Raw genomic sequence first — 20856 nt, 5'->3', positions numbered from 1 at the left:
ATTGAAACAGTTGCAATCGACCACTATAACTACTCCTGTTGTCTATATGGAATCTGCTATATGCTGTGCTTTGCCAAAATACAGTATCGCGGCTATCGACTAGCCTAGCGTGGATACTGTATCCGGACAGTGGTCTTTCAAGTAGCACCTATACAGCCTCCGAAAGAGAGCCTCTTTGCGACGCCTTTTTGGACTTTCGGAAATATATCCTTTTGGTCCATTTCCAACTCTCCACACCGAGGAAAAATAGGACAGTCTCCACGCCAACAATTCCCCACTCCCATGATAAGCCAGTGTGCTTAAAAACATCATGATTGATGACAGGGATATAGATAACAGGGAATACCAAGACAAAGCCTGCTAGGATTGCCCAGAACAGAAACTTGTTCCTCCAGACATCGTACACCCACTGAGTGAAATATCGCTTCGAGTTCGGTTGCATACGAAAGAACGATCGGCGCATGTCCACCATTTCCCAGGCGAGGAATAGGGCAAACCAGGTAAGCGAGATAAAGGTAGTTGCGCGTGCGCGAAAGACAGGTTCGCACTGCGAGTTAAAATCTCGGTTGCAATTGAGACCGAGGTCGCCGTTGCCAAATCCCCATATGACCAATGAAAAAGAACAAAGGCATAGAGCGGCCATCCAAAGACCATATACAAGGATATCCACAAGCACCTCCCATGTGAAAATACCTTTTTTCTGACGTGTAACTTATTAGCAACGGCCATGAGTTAGGTCTTTGGGATAAAACGCACGCTTTGCGGGGGGCGATCCATAATATCAGGCGCAGCAATTTCCATGCCAAGGCCCATATCCGGTAAACCAGAGGTAATCATGATTATCCAGAGAATCTCTACTGGCGATAAAGGGAAGACCGACTGAGCACTTGCATCCTTGAATGCCAGACCGATTAAAAGGGTGCATGCCTGAGCAACATTCTCGGATAGTAGATGCAAGACAAACCTCTGAATGTTGTCAAAAATCCGGCGTCCTTCTTCAATTGCGTTCAGAATAGATGCAAAATTGTCATCAGTTAGTACAATGTCTGAAGCATCTTTAGCCACATCGGACCCGCTTTGTCCCATGGCGATCCCAACATCCGCGATTTTCAGGGAGGGGGAGTCATTCACGCCATCTCCTGTCATTGCCACGAAGCGTCCACGCCTGTGGAGTGCATTGATCATGTTCACTTTAGTCTGCGGAGCACAACGGGCGATGACTCGGGGTAGGACAGGAAGAGCGTCAATCTCCTCCTCAGATAAATTATCGAATTGGCCACCTGTGAAGACCATAGACCGTGCAACATCGGCAGAAAGTTGCGGAAGATTCTCCGTTAATATGCCCACCTGCTGAGCAATCTTTTCCGCGGTTCCAGGGTGATCGCCTGTTAACATGTGCACTGATATGCCGGCATGGTGACATAACTGGACGGCTCTAGTTGCCTCAGGTCTGGGCGGGTCGTAGATGCCCACCAGGCCCAAGAAGCAAAGATCTTTCTCGACCTCCTCCCGGTTATCCGTATCGGGGACAGAGGTTCTCGTTGCAAGTGCAAGACCTCGAAGACCCATGTGCGTCAGGGATTCCATATTTCTCTTGATCTCTCCGCGATCCTCGTCGGACAGAGGTCTCGGCGCGGAGCTTTTGTTTGACGCGATGTCCGAGCATCTCTCCAGTATTCGCTCGACAGCGCCTTTTGTGAATGCCTGTGTCTTCTTATCGGCATTATTGGCGTATACAACTGACATCCGCTTGACATCGGAGTCAAAGGGGAACTCCACTTTCTGGGTCCATTTGGCATTTTCACCTTTGGTCCAGCGGTCCTTGTCCCAGGAGAATCTAGCTGCGAAGACTTGAATGGCAATCTCAGTTGGCTCTCCCCGGGCATGCCACTCGCCACCGTCGTCACCTTCGTGCGTTTTCCTATAAACATGGGCGAGGTTTGCCAACGAGCAGACGTTGAGGTATTCTTCGAGCCCCTCATCGTCTTTCAATAGTTCGTGGGGTTCTTTTATCTCTGCAGTCGTCTTCCTATCAATGCTGCTTGGGGCTAATCTTTGGAAACTGATCTCGCCAACTGTGGGATTGAACGGTTCATTGGTGCCCTCCAAGGAATAAGTTCCCCGCGACGCAACCCACGCCCGTTTCACGATCATTTTGCCTTGCGTCAATGTTCCTGTTTTATCCGAACATATATCTGTCACAGCCCCAAGTGCCTCGAGAGAGCTTAGTTTTCGGACAATAACATGGCGTTGTACCATCCGCTTCGTGCCAACTGCCATTGTAATCGTGAGAACCACCACAAGACAGGCAGGAATCATGCTGAGTCCTGTTGCCACAGCATAGAGGATCACCTCATTATTGTCCCTCCAGTAGTTCGCACTCATCACAACAATGGCGAACACAACTGCAATGCCAAAGAGAGCAACTGCCAACCTGGACAGCTTCTTCTGTAGAGGGGTCCCAATGTTCACTCCAAGAAACCGACCAATTGTATCAAAACCAGTTAGGGTCCATGCTTGGACGTACCATCGCTTTCTGGTCTCGCCACCAGGTCCACGCTTCACGGGCCGGTGTTTGCGTTGGCTTGCACGCAGTGCGGAAGCAATCTTCCCGATTTCTGTTTCCATGCCTGTTGCAACAGCAACACCCCTTGCTCGCCCCCTAGTTACAGTGCTTGAGCTATACGCAATATTCAGTCGATCACCTGGTCCGGTATCCTCATCGAATACCCCATCGGAGACCTTTTGAACAGGCAGCGACTCTCCAGTCAAGAGTGCCTCATCTGTTTCAAAATTGGCAACCTCAACCAGTCTGGTCATCCAAATGTTAGTGCATATTCCCCACATCTGCTAGACGGGGTCGCAACAGCCGCACCTCAGATCGGCCGGTATCATTTCCCCGGTCTTTACCTCAACAATGTCTCCCGGGACGATCTCCATGGCAGGAATGATGGCTATATGACCATCCCTTGACACGGTCCCACTTGGCGTTGTCAGCGATCGTAGAGATGCCATTGTTTTTTCCGCCGCGTACTCCTGAACGAACCCGACGACGATATTCAACCCAATAATAGCGGCGATAACGCCGCCCTCGATCCAAGATCGAATGCCGAAACTGACAGCCATTGCTAAGATCAATACCTGGTAGCAGTCTTTAGAACGGTACATGTACTTTCCTAGAGTATCGGACTAGACCGGTTAAGCAAGTCATCGGAGCTGAACTCACAAGCATCATCGCATTTGCTATTTGTCGCAGCAATATCTTCCAGATGGAGACACCTTCACCCTCATCCAATCGGTTATACCCGTAGGTATCTAGACGTGAATGGGCTTCAATGCTTGACAAGCCATCGTCTGCGTCAGTTGAGAGTTGTTCTAGGACTAAGCTGTACGGTAAGCAATGAGGGGGCTGGCGTAACCCTGGGCCTCTGTGCTTTTCGGCCCCTTGATGTGACATCTCTATCAATATGTGCACACACAAAAAGACAACTGCGACCACTTCTTTTTCCTAGTCGATACTAGAAACTAGGGGATTGTTGACTCCGGAAAGAATGCTTTCCTTTCACGACACCGGTTACAAAAGTTATTAGTCTTCGCGCCGTACAAGTGCCTCCTTCGACAGGCAAATTAAAGCAACCCCGCTTGGGACAGCAGATTCCGTGGACAGTTATGGTGACATCATTGACATTAAAAGTTACTGTGCGTCAGAGTTCAAGTTCCCAAACCAGGTCGATCCATATCTTTGGTCATGTGGTTCAACCTCTCAGCTCACGTTCAATTACTCTTGGTGTATTTTTGGTACGTTCCCGCGGGTCCGCATCTCTTGGATATCTGGGCAACCTCAGCGGACAGTAATGGGTGGCGCCAAAGAAGACAAACAACTGCAAATTCTGAAAATTTGTAAAAAAAGTGGACAAGCAGGAGTGGAGCCGATCTGGTCCCGAACGTCCTTTTCGACTGCCCCCAGCGAAGAGAGGCAAAATAAGCATGACGGACGCCATCTGTTTCTTTAACATCTTCTGACGCTTATGGAAGAGGAAACCTCTCAGGCCCGTATATCTCTCCAAATAATCATCATAGTCTCAGGATAACGGTTCTCTTAGGGAAGATTATCGGCTACTGCCTCATGGGGGTTGTTCCCGGCCTCTTGTGCATGTCTATTATCATATGGAGGCTACAATCACACCGACGAGCTCGCCGCGAGTCCGGCTACTCAAACAACAGCATTCTCAATGCCCCAGGCTCTTGTTGGGGAAGACAAAGAAGAACACTGTCCAAGACTGCATTGGAAGAAATTCCCATGTACAAGGCTGGAGGTTTTAACACTCCAAGAGTAATTAGCGGTATCTCTGATGTCGAAAGAGGTAAGAATCTGAGGCCAGCCTAACCAGCTGCAATCGGGTTAACAAAAAGTCAGGTCAAGAGACTTCCGATCAAGGTGGTGTGTCGTGCAGACCAGATAGCTCAGTAGGGGGTTCCTCGTATATATTATATTATCACGCTAATTCCTATTAGCCTTGCTCGGCGGGGGATATTAACCTGACTTGTGCTGTCTGCGCCGAAGACGTTACAGGAGGTCAGGTTGTACGAGACCTCCCTTGCCATCATCAATATCATGCGGAATGTATCGATGGCTGGCTCGTGAATATATCAGGATCTTGTCCCCTGTGGTATGTTTCTGGCGCGGATGCTTTTATTCATCGAGGAACCAGTTCTGACTAGGTCAACTTAGTCGCATGGATTTAAGGAATCATCGAAGCAAAGAGAATAATAGCCACCAAACTAGCAACATCAGTGATGATCCTGTCCGACCTCAACAAGCTGTTATTGCGCAGCATCCATACTCAGGATAGATCATTCAATACAGGAACCCGCGTTGAGGGAAACCCTGGGTGCGATCACAGACTATTGCAAGCCATGCTAGGTTACTATGATAACGTTTGGGTGCAAGATGGTGATCGTTGGTACAAGAGCTTTTACACTAGTACCACACCGTATAATGTGCCATGTTTACCCGTGCATAGTCACATTAAGTATAAAGACGTGGGGGCTCGGTCAACGATTCACTTTTGCATTTTCTTAAATTTGCAGGCACAGCCTCCAGCAGCAAAATAAAATAGCCGCCACTAAGATAGCCGCCACCGAGATAACAGCCACCATTCCGCACCAGAACTTCTCGGCCGACATCCTCTGCTGTCGATAGAGGAAGCCATGCCATACTCCACAGTGTACATTAATCCGGAATGTCGTGGGTGTAGCGAACATTTTTATTTTAGCGGATCTAATGCGGTTTGACTGTCATGGCGGTTGCTGGTTCTAATTATGCTGGTGTTAATCTTGGTGCTCCATATGTTGATGTCAAATTTCCGCTATATGTTTCCTCGATATATTTCCTCGCAAAACCTAACAGTGACACAACATACTTGCAATGAATAACGAATTTAACTTTCGCACGAAGATAGGGTTAATCACTTCTTGTAAACTTATGCGTGCAACCTCATTACTACTATCGTAAGTCGTATCTCCAGCAGGAGACCAGACATCCAAGTAGCAGCAGTTCAGAACTTTCACATCGAGAATTATTCCATTTGTGGATGATCCCCAGACTTCCGGGCGCTGACAATGATAAGCGCATATTTATACAATTTGTAAGTCTGTCATTAATCACTTGTTTTTATGGTGGCAGAGGACATAAAGTCGGAACTTCGCACCGACCATCCTCTGAATACTAGTCTGGATAGGTCAAGGAGAACCAAGAAGGTGGGGTTTGCGTCATACAGGGGTGTGATTACGATTAGTGGAGAAACATACAATATGCCTTAGAATTCAGTACTGATAAACATCTTCTAGCAGCTCTTGAATGGCAATAGACGAATAGTGAACTATGCCATATTCAGTGCCTTGACTCACTAGTCATAACCACGATGGAAGGACGGTCATACATTTTTCTTTTGAATGTATTTTAAATCGGAGGAAAAATGAGAATTTGTATTTTGTCGGTCCATTAGTGATATGCCAATCAGATCAACAAAAGCAATAATGGGAGTGTTACGAAGAGCGCAACCCCAGCTACTGGGTGTTTCCCAAAACCTGGATCAGAATATCCGGTGTTATATGGCCAGACCTATGCGCCCATACACATTCTCCAGCATTGAATATAAGGTCACCACAGTTCTGGCCAGATAGTTCAGTTGAGTATGTAGAATTTCTAGCGCTCATACATCCACCCGGATTGTCGTTAAAAACCCCAGGAAGATCAAGCTTGGAGTGAATGCGATTACCATCGTCACTGAATATGGGAAAATTGCAGGATGTCTCTTCGGCGTACGTGGGAATGTGAGATGGATCACCAGTACCAATGATTATAACTCGAGCCGGTCCGAAGGGAGGGGGTATATTCGAGAGAACAGGCAGGGTCAGTTGACTTGACAAGGAACGAACAAATCTCTTATCGCAGGCGCAATAAAAATGTCTTACTGTAATCCAGGATCAGCTCGTCTCGGAGGATAAACTCTGGCACAATAGAATTAGTACCGAAAATGACAATAACCGTATGCACCCCATCCTTAGACGCGACCACGTCTCGAAGCCGACTGGCGGTCCCATTTGAAGATAGGATACGGAAATCTTTGGCCTCAGCGACGGTTTCGGTGTCAGGAAGTGTATGTGGAGATCTTAGAAACGACTCTGGCATTCTTTGCTGTATGTGAAATGTGCAATAACCGCAAATTCTGTTGCAGCTGCTTCGAAGGTTGTTTGCAGTCAAGTAGTCTACAGGTGGTCATTGATACATCATTGACCCTTCTTGATATAAGTTACCGGCATAAATAACGTCCATATGATCTCAGTATCTGAATCAGCACGAGTCATCTAACGGCTGCTGAGATCGATAATCGTGCATTCGTGCTGTTCTATTACGTGACGTTTGATTGGCGTCGCCGCGTCATTCATGACGTTGACGTTTCATATGATCCCCTCGCCTTGGGTCGATTGTGGACCACGAGGCCACTAGACTACCTGCGGATCCGTGGGTGGGTTGGTCCAGTAGTAACAGTGAACCTTGGACCCAATCACCCTAAACTACTACTTTCTTAACGAACTTGGGGCCTTGTCAAGGCCCGTGGTAGCCGGTGCCTGGTGTTGTGGGGTTTGTGGTGTACCGCCCTCGTGACGCGCGACATTGAAACCTCTGCAATGCCTCAGCAAAGTCCAGCACTGCCTCTAGGACGCTAGTGTCCTGCGGAACATTTTATGTTGAAACGACGTTTGCTCCCCCCAACATCTCAGAATAATTTTTGAAAGGCCCTCCAATAATCTCTTGGCCTAGCCCCTTAAGCCGTAGGAAGTCGATCCGTAGCGTCTTACTCCCGGTGCATGCCGTACTTGTGCCCGATGTACACCTCGGCCGCGAGATCAAGGAGAAAGATCAAGTTAACTGATACAGGCTGATGACTGCACACCAGAAATATTAAAGTTACCTGAAACGCCAACGTATGTCTTGGGTCCGATGCGCTTGTAAGCCGGGTCTAGAAGATGTACAAAGCCTGTAGCAAGGACAGCGTTCTTACAGACGTAGCGCGCGAAAACATACACGCTTGGTGGGGCATTCCGGGGGAGTATGCGCTTAGCCACGACAGGCAAGGTAAAGGTCGTAGAGACGAAGGAGATGAGAATGGAAGGGACTCGGGCTCCTATAAGACCGTTGTTTGTCATTTTCTGGAAATGCATAGTAGCACAGCACGTCTCCTTCGCTGGCAGTGTGGAGTTTCAGCTTTGAATATAGCCATGGCGAACCCAGTAACAGGAGATGCTGAACTGGAAGACTGGGGACAGTGTTGACTGGAAAGAGAATCGCGAAACACGAGCTGTAGATGATTCATCCAATAGCATGAACAGTGAGGATTTTGAACGGACCAACTGATCTTCAGTATCGTATTCCACTGAGCATGTCTGCCAAGTCCGTACCGGTTCTGCGGATTGCTCATGTGCATACATGTTAGCAGTGATAGCCGTGTTAAACTGCTGTGGAAGTTGGTCATTGCCGGTGTTAAAGATTCGGTTGGTACAAGTATCGTTGCCAAAGATACTCCGGCCTTCTTCATCGGCGTTACTTACGGATTGAGGCAAAGTTGTCACGTCACCACTGAGAATAAATATCTGAGGCGTCCTTGACACACATCTGATTCCGCCTGTCCCATGGTAATACCTACGTCGGCGTGTCTAAGTAACGGGGAATGATTCATACCACCGCCAGTCATGGCCGCCAAGCGACCGCGACGTTGAAGGGCGCTGATCCTGCACACCTTGGTCTGGGATGCGCAGCGGGCAATAACCAAGAGCAGAGTCGGCAACGCATCCACCTCTTCGTCTGAGAGTTTGTCAAATTACCTGCTGTCATAACCATAGAATCCGCGGCATCAGCAGCCACGATGCTAAAATCCGCGGGAGGGATGCCCAACTGCTCGTGCTGTGCCCGGATGATTGCCAGTGACCATGCGAACTTCTTCTTTACTAAGACATTGGCACCGAGCCTTTGCTTTCTTGGCCGTTCGGCGCATTCCGCTCCGGATCTCGGATAATGGACTCAATTTCGCCCAGCTGTTAATTTGGCTTGACCAATGGAGAAAATTATGCCAAGTCTTGTGAAGACCGAGACCACGATAAACTAGTGCTTGAAAAATTGAAGGACCTTCGCCAACTGCCAAAGATACGAAAGAGGGTTGTAATACTGTCTTGTGGAGGATCCTTTAGTCCCAATCCACATGTAGAGTTGTGGATAAAAGTACTTGACCATCCTTTCCCGACGTCTTATTCTAGTAAGTATATGCGGACTCTAATTGTCAACTACGTAAGAAGTGACCGTTAGTGGACAAGAGACCTTGGCAGAGTGCAAAAGTTTACATTGTCAGAGGGATAAGCCCGAGCTTGTTCATGCTGATGATGCAACTCGAGAGCCAATGTGTGATCTCTCGCCCGGTGCCACGGGATTTTGCAAACCCCATTCGCTGTTCCCTATACGCTTGCCGTAGAGTTTGATAATAATACCCACTGCGGCAGGACCAAGAATGGTATTGAGCAAGATTGCCCAGACCGCTGTGATAAAACCGTCCTCACTGACATATGCTGTCTCGTTGTAACCAATCTCTACAATTAACAGTCCAATTTCTCCCCGTGCTACCATGGCGGAGCCCAACAACAATGCCGAAAGCCAGATTGTTCCCGCGTTTCTCCTCTTTCTCCCACTACCTCCGGAAGTATGATTCTCTTCCTCAGCACTGCTCTTCTCCGAGCTAAGGGCTTTCTTTCGCAGGAATAGCGAACTAAAAGGGCTCCAGGTCCACAGTGGTAGCCATACCCCAACGATACCCGACGATAAGCTAAGCCATGTTAGTGAAATGATGGGGATGTAAATATATAGACGGCAGGCGCTATATTACCTTCCCAAACACCATGAGAAGCGTAAAGACGACGCCTCTCCATATCCGTTTACCCGTCCAGAGCTGCACAAAGGGGATGGCAAACCCGATACTTGCGAAGAATAAAGGCTCCATAAGATACTTCTGAACATCCATGAGGTATCTCTCGAAAGTGTGCACAAAGGTAGGGCTCTTATCTGCGAATTGCTCTCCTTCTTCGCGGCTCATCACGACAAAGGGTCCCTCTGGGTGCTTGCTCGGTATGTATGTAAGAAAAGTCCCGGCTAAAAATGCACCAAAGAGAACTGATGTGCCGGTGTATGCTGCGATACTAATAAACAGAGACAGAGATAATATCATCAGTATAATATTAGATATATGATCATATCGCGCAAAATAGTTCTCAATGTACCGCCGGAAGATCGGGGCGAAAAAGAACTTTGTCATAATAGGAGTTACAATTGCCATCGCAATTGACGCCACAATTGGACGTCCAATAAGCCACCCGAGATTCACATCGTTGCCGCCCTCAAGCGGACCCAATTTCCCGATGACGCTGCTTTAAGCCAGATGCCTGCTAGGATAGTCCTAACGACGACTATATGGTAAACTGACCTAGCCATAACGAGCCCGACAACGTCGTCGATAACAGCTGCGCTAACCAAAACGGAGCCAACTCGTGTCTGGGCGAGATCTACAGTACCGGAAGCTGAAGAAATGACCGCGACTGTGGTGCCTAGGTGTTATGAGTAAGTACACATGCCTCCCAAAAGAACTGAAAGGAAGAAAGACAAGCAAAGAAGATCCCAGAATTAAGTCAAAAATCCTACCTAACGATGTGGCTGATAGGGTTGCCCCGATAATAAAAGTTTCGACAGCACCTATGCGCACAAGTGAGCGTTCAAGTGTAAATCTGCCAAAACAACCAAGTCTTACCATATCCGAATCCAAGATAAAGAAGGATGTAAGATAGGCCTATGGGAAAGCAGACGCCCGTGGCAGCACCGAAAATGCTCAGCACCAGGTTTGTCTTCGCAAGATCGATGCGATCGCTAAGACCTCCTCTCATATGATTTTGTTATCACCTGTATGAATTCCCCGTGGAAGGCATACATCTACCTTCAAATATAATGAGGTCAGGCCAACATATCCAAGGACAAGAAATGTTGTCTCCCAATCGTCTTCGAGAATATCGGCGAGAGGTTTCCCATACACAATGCCAACTGCAATCTGACCAATGATACCCGCTCGGACAATCTTAGCGGATGTCCATTCCGCCAAAGATAAGATGTAAAAGGAGATGATGACCAAGATTTGTACAGCTGTACAGAATTAGTATAAAGTTGTGGTTTGGTATGGCAAATTGCTTTTTACGCATACTTCCTGGCTCGTGATATGGTAAAAAGCTGCCTGCCAAAGCTTGACTGAGCTTGACTATTCAGGCACAAGTCGATCGATAAGTAATTCAAGAGGAATGTTCACGCACCCAACCGAACCAGTGTAGCTGGCGAACAATTGCTTGCTCAAATTATATGAGGAGAAATTCTCCAGCTACACTGAACGCTTTTGTGGCCACCAAGACCCTTCGACGAGATACAGTACTACCGAACCTAAAACGTATTCCGGCATCTGGTCTTGACTGGAACCGGGAAGCACATATCGCGGCGATTGTGCAAGGCAGGAAGTCCACCCTTGGCACTCGGTCTTGGCACTTACGATGGATGACGTTGCGTCTGGGCGTCTGGGCGCCTAGACGCAGTTGGGTCCGTCCAGTTCCGCCCACATTTGCCCTCGGTTGTAACTAGGGCTTTTCTCCTGAAGTTTTCCTTCGTGTGCGCGGGAAACATGGGAATCTTATGTGACAATGGGCGCCGCTATCCAAGATCTCCCAATGATCCCTAGTGACTCGCCAGTTTTGGAGAAGGGGGAAGTGCACTGTAAATGCGAAACGTACATCTTATTACCCCAGCTTGGCAGCCTGACAGCAACGAATCTCCTGGAGCCACTCTGAGGAAAGTAACTCGGCTGCTCCGGGTCGATGCGCAGCATCGATACTTAGCATAGAGTGTAGCAATTCGCAGCTATGTTCCTGCAGATTGGGCAAGTTAGTGCCCAGGCAAATTTGGAGTGGCAAGGGAAGAACCTGACATGGGATATCTCTCTGACCAGGAAGTTATACTTCCCAACCCTTCGCTCCTCGAGGTAGTCTCTAAAGCATTCGTCCCGTTCAGTCGCTAGATTCCAGGGGTTCCTTCCTGCTCGCATTGCGATGTAAACAATAGCCGCAGCCCATATATCTGTTTTCCTTGGATCGAATGGCTCATCGAGATACTGCTCCGGAGAGATGTAAGGTGCTGAACCACGACGTCTGGTGCTCATATGTACTCGGTCGTCCCGAGAAATGCGAAAGAACTCTGCATTTCCAAAGTCAGAGATCTTAAGACAGCCGCGATTGGTGAGTAGAAGATTTTCAGGCTTTAAGTCACGGTGAGCGATATGCATCTCGTGAAGATAGAGAACACCGCGCACAAGCTGCTTGAAGAAGCAATCAGACTCCTCTGGCAGAAGTTGACGTGAAGCAATAATCAGGGAATATAGATCTCCGCCGGAGCAGTATTCCATGCAGGCACATAAATTCCCGTAGCCCACAGGTAGGAGATCGACTGTTTTTATAATATTCGGGTGACGCAGAGAGTATACGATTGAGGACTCTGATATCACTCGTCTGCGATGATCGGACTCCATTGGCTCCTGACCCTGCGGAAAAGTCTTCAGAGCGTAGCAGCAGTTATGTTGCGGCTTGTGGGCTCCTCCAGTCTTATGTGACATCAGCACCACACTGTGGGAGCCAACTCCTACAATTTCCTCGATCTGCCCATATTCCTGCGTAACCACTGCCAGTTTGTCGCTCTCGACTGGCCAGCCGCCCGAGCAACTTTCTGCCCACTGCTTCCATTCTCGTAGCAGTCTGACGCCGTTGCAGCGTTCATGCCCACCGGCGCATCGCCACCATCTTGGCATGAGGTCGTTTCCCCAACTACGCCTGTTCGGCTGCAGGCGAATTAAGTGATGGCAATGCTCCCCATTCAGCTGGATAAATCTATCTCGTTTGGGGGCAAGCTTCCGCCTTTTCTCTGCAGATGGTGGAAGCTCACGTATAGACTGCGCCCATTCTTGAGGCAAGACCGTGTGTCTCGATAAGAGCCGGTCACTGTCTTCTCCAGGCTCCAGTTCTTTCTGAGGGGTCAGAGAACCTGGCTGCTTAAGCAACTGCTGCAACAACGGCTGGAAACACCTAGACATCCCTTCGCGAGACAACACAAATTGCAGAATCTCATTGATATATGGCGAGCTTCCTGTGAGAAGCGGTGCGGAGTAGGTGATCAGGAATTAGTATTGCAGACTGGAACAGTGTAAGTGATACGAGGTGTGCGGGCGAGGGTGCATATATGTCAAAGTTATCATCTACGTCAGACGGCGCAAAGGCCCACTTTTATCCCAAACTGAAAGTCTTCATACCATGAGCATGATGCTTGGCATTACGTACACCCCTCATGAATGGTGGGAACTTATCTAGACTGGATTACTACAAAAGCTAACGCTTCTTTTAGCCCTAAAGGGAAAGGCCTTTTGATATACTCAACCATGGTTCTACAGTGCATCCACCTTTAACGCGCCGTTGGAAATCTGATCCGAAGCACGACAGCCTCCCTAGATCAGCATGTGCCGCTGCAGGTACCATGACGCTGGAAGAACTAATCTTCCTGTATTTCGGTTGGTATATATTCGTTCTAGTTGCAGTAATCTGTTACTAGTTTAGTCCAGCTTACCGGAGGATCAGACGGGGATATTGAAGTTTTTCAGAAACAAAGGTGTCCTGGCTTTCGCAATGGGTACTATGTACCAAGATACTGTGGACCAGGACACGACGCTCCGAAGTACAATGGGCGAGGGCTTCATCGAGGCTAAGCTCATTTCAAGGGAATACTGCCTGTCTCACTGGGTCATCACATTCAGCCAATCCGGTCAATGCATCAACGCCGATCTGTCGAAAGATGTAATTCGCTACTCACGGAGCCCCCTTCCAGAGGTCATCAGTTTCATCGGGTTTCGCATCAAGGATGCCAAACCCCCAATCAATAGGCTGCTGGAAGATTTGTGGCTTCCGTTCACGGAGCGACCCAGCGAATTCTGCGATTGCGTTCAATGGGTGTAAGTGCATAATGTGACATTCGGCCTTCCTGTACTGATAGGCTGCAGATGGGGGGTTATCTACAATTACTCCGGGCTTGACTATATCGAGACTGTCTCTACAACCGGTATTTCACGAAATGATTTGGTCGAGGAGCTAGTCCGCAGACAGTCAAACGCTTTGAACGGTATTGAATTGGGCCTTGCCTTGTCGGAGCTCGCCTGCATCGAGAATGATGGCAGTCAGGAGATTAGGTCTAATGATCGTAGCGGCAGTCATCCAGGAGCTAATCACGGAGATACGGAAATAAATGATGGAAAATAATCTGTCTTGGTTATTATGTATCTGGTCCTACTATATGCGTTTTTCAAAATCAATCCTGGTTTCACTGCTATACTCTGTAGGATAGGGACGACCGTGGTACCTGTAGACGGCTTCAAGCTCGAGCTGGAATACTCACATCTTCTCCAATCTCTCAAGTTATGCCAGAGCCACGGCAGAGGTAGGTGCATTAACCTCAAGTGGTAAGAGTCACTATTTTCTTTATCGGGGCAAGACAGACCTAAGGCCGTAGCGTTCATGACTAGTCAAAATTTCGTGATAGGAATATCCCTTTCTTATCAGTATGGGGCGCCTGCTCGTGTTGTTCCAGGACGAGTTAGGCGTTGGAGTACTCGCTTGTTGTACTGTATACGTAAGCAGCATAGCGTATCACGCGTAATACACCGGACCAAAAAACTTCTTAATACCTAATTCGGTCTACCTGCTAGGTCATCGGGAACGGTAAGAAAGCATGAAGCCTTCATGCTGCCTTAGTTCACCCTTCTCATAAGTAGTGGGCTTTCGTACAAGTGCTTCAAAAAGTTTGATGTCCTTGGTAAATGATTGGACGGTTAATAGCAAGCCCGGAACTTCTCCAGGGATCCAAACCATAAGTTGTTCAGGATATCATATTAATAAAATGCCAAGAAAGGTACCCAGTTGGGTATACCGCGCGGGTATACATAACTGGTTACCTTCTTCCTGGCGCTTAGAATCGAAGCAAAGCGCCAAGAGAGGTACCCACGGGTACTGGAACTTTCGCCTCCACGAGTTGTAATGGACAGACGTCATATAATGTCTGGAATGCTAATAGTGCCCAGAAAACACCCACGGGTACTTCAAAAATGATGGGTGACGTAGATTCAGACTTCTTCAGAGTTTGCACTGTTGTCTACTTTGACGCCACCTATTACCTGATGCTGCCCAAGAATGACCTGCAGTACGTACTTCAATTGCACCCAGGGCCTTTGAAGGTGCGTAAACAACTCTTACTGAGCCACATTGTTAAACTTACGGATCGACCTGATTCGGAAATTGAACTCTTGGCGCATGACTGTTGAATGCCAAAAAATGTCATCATAACTGTCCACAGAACCTCTCATCTCAAGGGAAGGTGGATTGATTTGCCTTCCTTAGGTGGCACTTCGCACGACGCCAAGCTATTACCAAACTCTACTAGCAGGACAGTCGCCCATGCATCCGACTTACCTATTTTGGCTTTCCCTTGCAGTCTGTCGGAAGTTGACACCGACACCTTGCCCGTGCCTTGTTCGTCATCGCAACCACCCCTTACCCCCATGTAGTGCTGGTTTGGTCAGATTCGTAATTCATAATGTAAACATCTCCTACCCTATGCAGTGACATGCATCACCGGCACTATGACCGACGACCCTCCAGCCCGCCAAGCCAGGGATCCCCGGCTAAACCAACCCATCTAACAGGCGGCGTGGCTACCCGAGCTCCCCCAAGCTAGCTCGCATTCCCCACCATCTATTGCTCTGGGCTTCTCATAGTCGGATCTATATGCTCCAGACTGACGATAGACTGACAAACTTGCCGCCTAGGTTGGTTCCTGGTTCTAACCAAATATCATATTAATTTCCAATCAAGTGACAGATTGGTTAGTCAGTAATCAACACGAATGCCGCAAGCATTACTTAATGCCACTGCAACCCAATGTAGGAATAGATTACAACCGTAAATATTATGGTTACAATTGTGTTATCAAGATTACCAGGTAAGTAGAGACAAATGTGATTTAGCACAGTAGGGGACCCGGGTCGCTCCGCCAGCATGACACAACTTGACACACGCACGCAAGCAGCAGGAGCAGCTTTCGCCACCCCCCTCTCGTAGTTCGGTCGGACGACTGATCCGTGTGGGCTGATTAATACGATGGGTAGCTGGGTGGGGACTACCTAACTCGTCTTAACAATGTATTCCTTTCTAGCCGATGTTGTGAAAGGAAAGTTTTCTTCTGGAGTCGATAATCCCCAGCTAATTTCTAGTATTGACTGGGGATAACGAAGTGGTCGCAGTTATTGTTTTTTTTTAGTGTGGCTATTGATGGCGAATTCACACCGAGGGGCCGAAAAGCACAAAGACCCAGGGTTGAGCCACCCCCCTCATTGCTTACCGCATACCGTAGTCCTTGAACAGCTCTCAACCGATGCAGATGACGGGTTGTCAGGCGATGAAGCCCCGTTCACGTCTAGATAACTACAGGTATGACCCATTGGATGAGGGTCAAGGAGTCCTCTAGAGAATATTGCTCTGCAAATAACAAGCGCGATGATGCTTGTGAGTTCTTTCATTTCCGATGGCTTGCTTGATTGGCCTCGTCCTATACTCTGGAAAAACAAATGCTCCCAGTATTGATCCTAGCAATGGACGTCAGCTTTGGCATCCAATCTTGGATTGAGGGTGGCGTTACCGTCGCTATTATCGGGCTAAATATCGTCGTAGGTTACTTTCAGGAGTACGCGGCGGAAAAAACCCATGGCTTCTCTACGATCGCTGACAACGCCGAGTAAGATCGTGTCGAGGGATGGCAATACAGTCGTCATTCCAGCAACGGGATTGTCCCCGGGGATATTGTTGAGGTTATTGCTGTACGGACACATTTTGGAGTCAGCATTGTTCTGTACGACACTCGAATAGTATAGATAAATAGGAAATTAAGCTCAGCTATCTGATTTAGCTATCTAACACGTACGAAGCCATGGTGGTGGTGGTGGTGTTGGTAATAGATATATTAATAGAAAGTAGAGGTAAGAGATACAACTTACTTAGTAGATTTAAACACTGTATTCACTATTTTAACTTTAAAATTCCTATTTTGTACATCCAGAGGCCTCACTACTGTAGATCCTACTCTGCCTGCCCTAGCCTGCCGTACGAACCCACGATTCTGCTATGTAGTAGAATAGTATACATTTAGAGACCTGATGGCCCATATTCGGCTGCCCGATTCTTATCATCCTCCCTGATCACATATCTTTTCCTCGTACGATGAGGCGGGGAGGAAGACTGGGATAGTTGATGCTTTAAAGGAGTATCCAAGGCCTCTATCTCAGCATCCAGAATTTCAAAATCATCCTAATTTTCTTGTGCAGTTGATTATTCTTGTACGACTGACTCCTCTTTCTCAATAATCTCCTTTTTAATCTTCTTTTTCTCCTTAATCTTGGTCTCATCTGCTTCATCTGTAGTAGAGAAAAATACTGTACAGCACTAAATAATCACGAAGACCTGAAGTTCAGGACCTTCACATTGCCTCTGGCTGTTGCAAATAGAAAGACCGGTTGCTTCCATATATTCCCTGTTAACAGACGGAATTGGTCATTGAAGCTGCGTACATACATACAGCCAGTCATATAGAAAAGCAGACTATCTCAGAGGAAGTCATTGAGGTTATAAAGTACATAATTATCAATATAAGTCTGTACCTGTTCTGTAGAATAATATGATTAGCATCATACAAGTAGTAATAATAGGCAGTCAAACCTAGCTGAATACATATAATAATTGGATTATCATCCTCAAATTGTCCTTCCTGTACGTTGTAGAGGTAGAAATAAATAATAGTATTAATACTGGCTGGTTCTTTTCAAGTCTTCTTACATAGAAAGGCATTCTGGTGGACATTCTCTTTTCGAAATACTGCCGTACGAGGACCAATAGCAGGGGGTGCGGGGGGATGCGGGGGGAATGCGGGTCCTATCTATCTGCGCAATCAGTGGTACACTGAATAGACCACATTTGTCTAATAACTTAAGATACGGAGTTACTTGGTATGTTGCAATGGATAGTTTCATCTGTCCAAATCTTGTAGACATGCGCAGTTCCGCTGGCCTTTACAGTGGGCTGATCCGAGCACGCCTCCCAAGCACATTCCAAAGATCCAACCTTATGTCGAGACACGATGGGGAAACGAACCCAAAGAGTCACGTAGAGCGCCTGCCCACAGGAAACTCGTAGATCCGACAACGCATCATATCCACTGCGGTAGTGGGGTACGGATATTGGGAAGGTTCAGGCGGCGGTCCCATTCTTCTCTGGCTCGAGCTTCCTTCCCGTGCGAGTCGGCCAGGGCCTCTTGTAGCTTGCGCATGCCCAGGAGGATGCGTCGGTTTCCCACCGGGCTGACTTCGGGTTCAAACTCCTGCTGCAGGATCAGATCATCGGACACCTCGACTGCCACGGCCGCGAGGTCGTCGAAGATTTTGAGGCATGTGCGGAAGAACCGGTTCTCATCTTCCTGGCGCTTCCATTGTCGCCACTTCTCTTCCAAGGTGTCTCGCAACGAAGGTGGACCGTTCTTTTTGGCATTTTGAAGCCGCACACGGGTCGTTTCGAGGGCCATGGTTGTTCCCCGGGCCAGCGCAATTTGATGGTCGATCAGATTGATCTCCGGGAGATCATGCCTTGCAGGAGAATCGGTGGGTGTCCTCCCCTTGCGCGGGATGGAGAGCGGAGGAACCGGGGCGACTTCAGGTTCTCGACTGTAGATGCTCGATGCTGTATCGTTGGCTGTTCTTCTCGTCCAGATTGCAGACAGCGGCATGGCTCCGTTGGAGATTAGATTTAAAGTAAAACTGGCCGCTTGTGCAGACGAAAGTGTGGAGTACCGATCCCGATACAGCACAATTATATGTATTCGGGGGGGTAGGGGGTTATGTGAGATTTGGATTGGGTGTACGCTAGCAGACACACTCAGAAGACGGACCAGAGTCTCCTTCACTGACACCTCCCAGAACCCCTCATTTTCGGGCTCAGACAGACGCTCGTTGGTTAAATCACGGCTTTCTTTTCCTGGACCCTACCGCGTGAAGCCTGGCCCATGCTCCGTTTGCTGGTAGGCGGAGAAGAACGTCATTTGGGTGTTGAGTGCTGCTGCCGAGCGCAATTGTTTGTCCGTGGAATAGGCCTGCCCGCTATATACAAGACGGTTTACCCACCCTAGCATTACCCGGTCCATCTGCAGACCGCACCTCGTCATTGTTGATCGGTATACTTGAGTGCATTGGCGCCCAAAAAAAAAAATAAATAAATAAATATCGATTACTACGGTACTGTAGAGAAACTAGGATTGAAGAAGCTGCGTAAAGTCACCGGAGTCCGGTTCAATGCCATGATCGTTGTCAAATGCACCCCCTCCGTCCTCCTGAGTATTCCACATATCCGGCACCGCTATCATTGCCGGTAGAGCAGTCGTCACGGCAGCAGGATCCGCCTTTTCTGGTAAACCAGCCGGGCTGCGAAGCCGTTGGTGCCAACTCGCAACGGTATGCTGCATTTCGTGCATCAGTTGTTGAGTCGCGCGCCGCTCAGGCAGCTGTTGTCTCCACTGATGCTGTTCGTTCAACAATTTCTGGATCTCACTTTCGACGCTTCCAACGCGCTCCGACAGGGTCTCTTTGCCTCTCTGCAACGCTTCAATCTCCCGCTCCAGTGTCTCGACCGTAGCCAAACATGCCTCGTGATTCTTCAGCGATGGGGCAGAAGGAGGGTCTCAAGAACCAGAACCAGATACCTGTGGCAGCTGGTGGGTGAGTGAAGTCAGCAGAATAACCAGGCCCTGGCAACCGTGCGCGGGGACTTACGATGGGTGGACGTCTAAGGGAGCGCGCAGGCTGCTGGGGAGAACGCATTACGGGCTCCAGTCTTTGGATAGATCGTTGGTCGGAAGCGGTACTGCGACTCTCGGTCTGCCGGGTGCGTGCGCGGATGCCCGCCCGCGGTTCTGACTTTGGCATTATTCGATGACAACAAAACTCGTAGAAGAACAACTGCGTATGTACTGTACCGTGCTGAAGAGAGAATTGGCCGGAGAAATTTGAATGCCTGGCCTGGCAAGAAAAAGCGGAGTGCCGTTGGCAATATCAAAAGGGTTTTAAGCAACAAGGTTAGCCAAAGCAAGTTCGTGATAATCGCCCATTGGTTCTTTTTCTCACGATGGCTCGGTGTCACCATAGTTGACCAAGTGAGACACAGTAGTGGTTGAGGTCTACGACAACCTGGTTTGCTACGGATCAAAGCGCGTGGGGTATTTTCTCGTCCAGCGCGGTCATTTGTCTAATTTGACCTCATTCACTCTGACCTCCACCACAATTTCTTAAGTTCTTAGTCTCTGAAACTTGCCCACCTAGCCCGTGGTTCAAGGCTCCTTTCCTTCAATGACACCGTCGCACAAAGTAGTATTGACTTGTGGAACGTGGAAAACCCTGGGCAACGAGACATGTCGAGTGGTGGGCGACGTGGGTAACTTATGGGGGATTGTTGGATTAATGCAACGGCATTCCCTGGGGAAAGAAACCCAGGACAACGAATCCTCCTCATTTGAGTGTTTCCTGGTCTCCCCTCCTCTTTCTTGTAGCCACGCAGTGCTGTACGTCTCCCCATGGCAGGCAATACATGTACTGTATCTGGATCTTGCCATTTGCGCCGGTCTTCTCTGCATGCGCAGTTCCCCCACTTACACCACATTTTGCGATTTCACTCTCGCTCCCCATGGCCAAGAGACACTACCGGGCCTGGACTCCCGGCGAGGAACAGGACTATCCATCATGGGTAGCGCGCCATCTCCATTTAACGTGGCCAGAGAGGGCTCGGAAATATTCGATCGAGCGCAAACCCAGAACGAAAGAGTCTCTGCGGACCAAATACCGGCTTCTGGAGAAAGACGTAAGACGGCACCGCCGCCCGATGTGCAAGACGCCATCGCGGCTCGGACGTCAGATCCCCAGGAGACTAGGTCGTGGCCAGCACAGAAATTGGCCCAGTCCCATCTCGATCAGCACCCCCACTCCTTCCGAGCATCGTTCAGACGATCCAAGCCCTCTAGCGATGCGGGTAATGAGGCCACCGGGCCCTACACGCGTCGCCCGTCCGCAGAACCACGGTCAGACCGCACGGTCGAATCAG

General features: G+C 48.6%; 8 protein-coding genes across 8 annotated transcripts; 2 read left to right on the top strand and 6 right to left on the bottom strand.

Moving 5' to 3' along the window:
• Positions 1-148: 148 nt before the first annotated feature.
• On the bottom strand, positions 149-3457 carry BDQ94DRAFT_164167 (cation-translocating P-type ATPase; the record flags this gene model as incomplete). Its single annotated transcript, XM_026769929.1, has 4 exons — positions 149-700; positions 757-2812; positions 2876-3141; positions 3227-3457. 4 exons carry the CDS (start codon positions 3455-3457, stop codon positions 149-151), a joined length of 3105 nt encoding a protein of 1034 aa, XP_026619839.1.
• Positions 3458-8929: 5472 nt separating this feature from the next.
• Positions 8930-10794, bottom strand: BDQ94DRAFT_164166 (cation:proton antiporter; the record flags this gene model as incomplete). Its single annotated transcript, XM_026769928.1, has 7 exons — positions 8930-9377; positions 9448-9972; positions 10032-10152; positions 10247-10297; positions 10353-10446; positions 10536-10738; positions 10791-10794. The coding sequence occupies 7 exons, from the start codon at positions 10792-10794 to the stop codon at positions 8930-8932; spliced, it is 1446 nt and encodes a 481-aa protein (XP_026619838.1).
• A 582-nt stretch (positions 10795-11376) lies between these two features.
• On the bottom strand, positions 11377-12437 carry BDQ94DRAFT_164165 (protein kinase-like protein; the record flags this gene model as incomplete). Its single annotated transcript, XM_026769927.1, has 2 exons — positions 11377-11505; positions 11565-12437. 2 exons carry the CDS (start codon positions 12435-12437, stop codon positions 11377-11379), a joined length of 1002 nt encoding a protein of 333 aa, XP_026619837.1.
• Positions 12438-13305: 868 nt separating this feature from the next.
• BDQ94DRAFT_164164 (uncharacterized protein) lies at positions 13306-13932 on the top strand (the record flags this gene model as incomplete). The annotated part of the gene is made up of 2 exons (XM_026769926.1): positions 13306-13628; positions 13677-13932. 2 exons carry the CDS (start codon positions 13306-13308, stop codon positions 13930-13932), a joined length of 579 nt encoding a protein of 192 aa, XP_026619836.1.
• A 2238-nt stretch (positions 13933-16170) lies between these two features.
• On the top strand, positions 16171-16471 carry BDQ94DRAFT_154957 (uncharacterized protein). Its single transcript, XM_026768388.1, has one exon. The coding sequence runs from the start codon at positions 16293-16295 to the stop codon at positions 16461-16463; it is 171 nt and encodes a 56-aa protein (XP_026619835.1). The 5' UTR covers positions 16171-16292; the 3' UTR covers positions 16464-16471.
• A 395-nt stretch (positions 16472-16866) lies between these two features.
• BDQ94DRAFT_164163 (uncharacterized protein) lies at positions 16867-17306 on the bottom strand (the record flags this gene model as incomplete). Its single annotated transcript, XM_026769925.1, has 3 exons — positions 16867-17028; positions 17062-17163; positions 17196-17306. The coding sequence occupies 3 exons, from the start codon at positions 17304-17306 to the stop codon at positions 16867-16869; spliced, it is 375 nt and encodes a 124-aa protein (XP_026619834.1).
• A 617-nt stretch (positions 17307-17923) lies between these two features.
• Positions 17924-18496, bottom strand: BDQ94DRAFT_186123 (uncharacterized protein; the record flags this gene model as incomplete). Its single annotated transcript, XM_026775063.1, has 1 exon — positions 17924-18496. The coding sequence occupies one exon, from the start codon at positions 18494-18496 to the stop codon at positions 17924-17926; it is 573 nt and encodes a 190-aa protein (XP_026619833.1).
• Positions 18497-18977: 481 nt separating this feature from the next.
• BDQ94DRAFT_186121 (uncharacterized protein) lies at positions 18978-19714 on the bottom strand. The gene is made up of 3 exons (XM_026775062.1): positions 19536-19714; positions 19466-19474; positions 18978-19417 (listed from the first exon to the last, which is right to left on the bottom strand). The coding sequence occupies exons 1-3, from the start codon at positions 19686-19688 to the stop codon at positions 19016-19018; spliced, it is 564 nt and encodes a 187-aa protein (XP_026619832.1). The 5' UTR covers positions 19689-19714; the 3' UTR covers positions 18978-19015.
• Between the last annotated feature and the right edge of the window lie 1142 nt (positions 19715-20856).

This window comes from Aspergillus welwitschiae, assembly GCF_003344945.1.
Source record: "Aspergillus welwitschiae strain CBS 139.54b unplaced genomic scaffold BDQ94scaffold_84, whole genome shotgun sequence".
NCBI lineage: Eukaryota > Fungi > Ascomycota > Eurotiomycetes > Eurotiales > Aspergillaceae > Aspergillus > Aspergillus welwitschiae.
The sequence above is the reverse complement of the archived record's forward strand: the minus strand, read 5'-3'. Positions and strand labels throughout refer to the sequence as shown.